At 38.1% G+C, this 5,116-nt stretch overlaps 1 protein-coding gene across 1 annotated transcript in view; it reads left to right on the top strand.

The window, feature by feature from the left end:
* LOC110465261 overlaps window positions 1–4,125 on the top strand; it is a 13,861-nt gene extending 9,736 nt beyond the window's left edge. The window contains exons 9-11 of the mRNA XM_021520964.1: window positions 1,029–1,225; window positions 2,320–2,485; window positions 2,899–4,125. Coding sequence (XP_021376639.1) covers window positions 1,029–1,225; window positions 2,320–2,485; window positions 2,899–2,969 — 434 coding nt within the window. The 3' untranslated portion in view covers window positions 2,970–4,125. The remainder of the gene's footprint in view (window positions 1–1,028; window positions 1,226–2,319; window positions 2,486–2,898) is intronic.
* The last annotated feature ends 991 nt before the right edge of the window (window positions 4,126–5,116 follow it).

Genomic DNA, 5,116 nt, shown 5'->3' with positions numbered 1-5,116 from the left:
AGGGGACAGAACCCAAAGCCTTCCTCACAGGGGCGAACGCTCAACAAATGGCCAAAAGTGAGGCATTGTCAAGGGAGACATTAGGAAGAATAAAGTTATTTAGAAAGGAGAGAAGAGATAAGGTCCCAAATTTAGTCGCCTCTTACGATCATGCAATTGGGGGCAGCAGGTACAATTCTTACGCCCTACCTGCAGGGCAGGGGGTATGTATGCAGGTGACATGGTATATTGGTGTGCTTGCCTCCTTGTGGTAGCGCGGATATGATGCTGACTTTGTAGTGCAATCTCACTGAAATATTATGCCGCGAGGGATTTATATGAATTTACAACACATTTTGTTCGTAAATACTTTCATGCATACGGTCAGTAATAAATAATAAACAGAAAAGCAATTCAGTCTTTAGAGAAAGCCTGCGCTTTTTATTATCAATGATGGATTGAAAAGTTTTTAATCTTTCACTCAAACTTTAAGAATCTATGTTCACGAATGTCTACGTCAATCGTAAATCATGTCGCGTGTGTATTACGTCGACTGTAAAACCACGAATTGTTCAACAAGCGCACCTAATTACATCACATTAGCACCTGGCTGACGTCAATCTGTCGATTTCACTGGAAAAAACACATTTGCAACATTATTTTCGGGGAAAGGAAAATCATGTCTGTGAGGGTAGTATGCATTCTTCGTGAGGTTCGTGAAAGCAGAGCAATGGCCAAATTGCCAACGGTTCACAGCATTGTTCTATGCATCTAGTAAAATATGGTTTTCGAAGCGAAGAATTAAATTATGTTCTGTCGATTTTTCGACTTTATTTTTTTTCTTCCCTATCTGTTTCTTTATCGAAAGTTGATTTAGACCCTTAAATGTTTAGAATAACTTTGAACACTTAGGTTAGGTCCAAATATAGGTATATTGTATAAAATCCTCAGGTACCTGTTTTTAATACTGTTTTTTTTTTTTTTTTGTACATTTTACTATAAAGATATGATAAGGACAATAAAGTTTCCATTTGTTGTCGATGTTTTAGTTGATGGTAACTGGGCTGCTTGGCTACAGTGGGGTGTTTGTACGAAGTCGTGTGATGGGGGCATAAGGTCAAGGTCACGAACGTGTACTGACCCAGCGCCTTCTAGCAACGGTGACATCTGCCCAGGCTCCACAGGGGAGTTTGACACTTGTGGAACAGCCCAATGTCCAACTGTGGCAGCAGGAGTTTACCAGCAAGTAAGTAGCTGTCTTTTGTTTGTTTGTTGGGGGTTTAACGGCATCACAACATCCAGGGTCATATGAGAACGGGTGCCTAGGGAGACACCGCCTGAAACAGAAAAAAAGATAGGAAGAAATGAAAGATATGTAAAGAAAAAGATTTTAAGTGTTTCAATGGGGGCAGCAGGTCAATTTTAGCTCTTCCATTTCCCCTTTGTATAAGACACAGAAGAAAACCCCAATTTTGCAGGAAACAGCTCATTAGTCGCCCTTTACAATACACATGCAGTAGGATACAGTAGGTCATTTCTTGATTTCTTCAATGTCTAAATAGAAGAAAAGGAAAAATACCTAATTCTGCAGGGGCCCACATTATCCGGTCCTAACGATCATCCAGTGGAATACAGCGAACCTGCACGGGTTAAGTACAATGTATATGTCCATGCTTCTGTTACGCTTAATAAAAATCGTACAAGCAGGGGTAGATACCAGACATTTTCTCTTTGTTTTTAAAACAAAATGCTTAGACAAGAGCTGTTGTCTTGTTCACATTATACAAAACTAGGAAAATAAGTACCTAGTAAATGTATCGTTCTAACGGTTACTTCAGTTGTTATCTGCGTTGATCATGATCTAGTTGACCTCGTCGAACACTGCTTTACGTGCAAGTGTTAAGCCTAGTCGTGTCGAAAGTGTGATTATGTGTTGTCGCATTGTCTGATCACTTGGTTAACGAATACATTTCTAGTTGTTTCCATCCAAAATGTTCACCTGCAATAATTACTTAATATATGAAGTAAAGAAGTGCCTAAAACTCTGTCCCTTAATTGTATGACTAACTGGTCCACGAGCAAATTCATTCTTCTAGTTATTTCCGATACACTAAATCATGCTCCAACACGTTGGTTTTCCTATTTCCGACGAGCTGGTTCACTATCCAATACGTTGTTTTACTTATTTCCGATCAACTATAGTATATCACGCTCCAATTCATTGCTTTACTTATTTCCGTCCACCTGGTTCAAGATGTCTGAAATGACAAGCTACTTCACGTGTACATTCAAATTTGTATATCCGACTTTCTTGTTCACATGTAATCTGTGTTGTTCTAGCTGTGTCCGACCAACTGGTTCACATGCGAGTCTGGAACCATGAGGTGTGTCCAGTGGTCAATGATGTGTGACTGCTCTAATGATTGCGATGACGGAAGTGACGAAACAGTGGGATATGCCGGATGTGACGCAGCACTCCAGGCTACCTGCCCTAGCTCAGCCGACAGTGCGTATTACAAGTTGCTTTATGTACCATATCCCTATATCAGCAACAATATATTCTAACGGTTTTTATTTGTAGTATCCATTTTTTTTAATTTTTTTTTTTAGCAAACTTTCAAGCTAAGGTCATTTACGGATGTGTCTCCATGCAATAGCGCTTGTAAAAAAATATATAATACTAAATTTGATATTCGCCATCTAATTAAAAGTATGCAACATGTAAAATGAGATTTTGCAGCGTATGAAAATAAATATTACATATAAGAATCGTTTTCATACCTTTGTAATGTTAAAACACCTAATTATGACTATACTGGTAAAGTAATGTCAATTTACAGTGTTTTACATTTTCAAATATTAAAATTAAAAATTGTCGCCATGCTTTGTTTCTGATTTTGAAACGATTTGGTGTTTCAGGTCTCCGCTCGCTGAACTTGCTGACTGTGATGACAGCAGTGGTATGTCTGAGCAAGGGCGCCACCTGGTAGAAAAACGATGATTTGTGTGAAAATAGGCCGCCACCATGTCATAGCGACTTTGGTACATACTAGATTTCCTGTCAGTCATTAAATTGTTATTTTAGTAGGTCATTCCCTACGTATGTATATGTATATGTATATGTATTTTTACTTTGTATATAAAACACTTTAATGGAATAAGGTCAGTTATCTAATTATAGTGTAAATGTAATACAGTTGTGGGAACGCACAACGCACCAAATATAGCGTGCGCACATCATCGTGCACACACCGTCCGCGCATCGTCCATACATGGTGCGCACAACTGTGCGCTTTAACAATCGTTCGCATCGCTTCTCTCCGCACAAATGGGCGATTTGGTAGAGTTGGTTGATCAACATTACGGAATGAAAAAAATTGGAGCCCTCGTATGGAATAAAGAACGCGTGTTACACAGCATTAGTGACCGTTATACTGTCAAGAACGGGTTAAGCTCCTAAGTAACAGAACAGGTAAATAACATTTTGATGATTGACCGAAGTTGTACCTGGCCTGTGCCTGACAAAAAGAGCTGAAATGTGATACCTTATGAACATTATGAAAACACAACTGGGCGTCAAGTATTTGTTATTTGCATCGGTGTTGGTTTGTAGCATCCTTTCACCTAGGCGGGTTACGTAAGTGCCCCAGGTGGAGGCATTGGCTATGTGTTCCTGTATACGTGACCGTGTCAATACATGTATGTGTTTATGACCTATTTTACATGTGTCGATTTGGTTCGTTTGGAAAACACGGAAAACATCATTTATAAATTTAAGAAAATACAGATAGAATGATCAGCTGATGTATATATGTGAAGCGAGAATACAGAAATATACTTAAATCAAGTTGATATGTTTAAACACGAAGCCGTATTTATTGTTAAGCCATTTCTCAATTTAGACCAACCACGATTGTCATCGCACAACTTTAGTCCATCGTCCGCACAAATGTGCACAATTATCGTCCATATTTCAATCGTTCGCACACCGTGTACTCATTGTGCACACTCCGTGCGAACATCGTGTAACGTTGTGCGTTCCCACAACTGTACTTTATTTTATTCACACTCCTACACACTATATACATACATATATATATATAAGAAAATTGTGATCTGTCAAAATAAAAATAAAAAATCTTTTGAATAAACCTGAAGAGGTGAAGGGTGAAAAGCAGCTAGTTTTTTAGTCGGTCGTTAATCTTATTTTTTCTATATACATACATATATATTTTCAACTTTTATAAGTACTTGTTGGCCCTAGTATAATTATCGCTTAATATAAAATTAATCCGCTTTCACAGACTTTCCAGAGTTGACTCGGTACGAACACACGTTAAATCGGTCTTGTAAAGTATTAACCCCATACGAAACAGTTTTGTTTTGACGGATCACCGATTTCTTATTAAAATATTCAGGCACCTTTAGAAGTAATTATTAATGTCGATTTATTTTAAGATGCATACTGTGTTTGAACCTACGGTAAATATTTTTTCTAGCACGAAATAAATACTCTTGAAATGTTCAATGTCTCTGGAAACTTTTGTTTGATGATGTACTTGCTTAGTTTGGAAAATAAATACATATAACTGTACTTTGTCTATGTTGTGGTAATGTTGTGACCTCCATTTCCTTACAACAAAATTACCGATACTCGACAAAACAGCTACATGCATTGGCACTTAAAGGTGATAACAACCCAATTTCATTTTCACATATTTTGCATTTTTTGGGGGCATTATTCATTAAATATCCCTTCCGTAAAATGAAAAAATATTTTGAAAACACAAAAGTTGCGAAAATCAGCAAATTTTGTAACCGGTATTGAAAATCTCAAATACAAGTTAGCACGAGTTATCGTTCGTTAAACCGGAAGAGCTGTGACGTCATTTGCGACGACCGTCTGTCACAACAACTACTGAACTAGTTGGTACCGGGGCTATGGATTCCGTGGATTTTAGTGACAACGAGGATATTCCAGATGTTTGCTTCACACTGGATATTCAGCCATACCTGTATGAGCCAGACTGCACCGATTTAGAGGTTATAAGTGAATCTGAATCGTCTGAGTTGGATGTTAGTGACGACGAACAGGGTCAGGAAACCGGCAGTATGGCTTGCGTCAATGCTGATCTTA

The sequence above is a fragment of the Mizuhopecten yessoensis genome, unplaced genomic scaffold, assembly GCF_002113885.1.
Source record: "Mizuhopecten yessoensis strain PY_sf001 unplaced genomic scaffold, ASM211388v2 scaffold11067, whole genome shotgun sequence".
Lineage (NCBI taxonomy): Eukaryota > Metazoa > Mollusca > Bivalvia > Pectinida > Pectinidae > Mizuhopecten > Mizuhopecten yessoensis.
The sequence above is the reverse complement of the archived record's forward strand: the minus strand, read 5'-3'. Positions and strand labels throughout refer to the sequence as shown.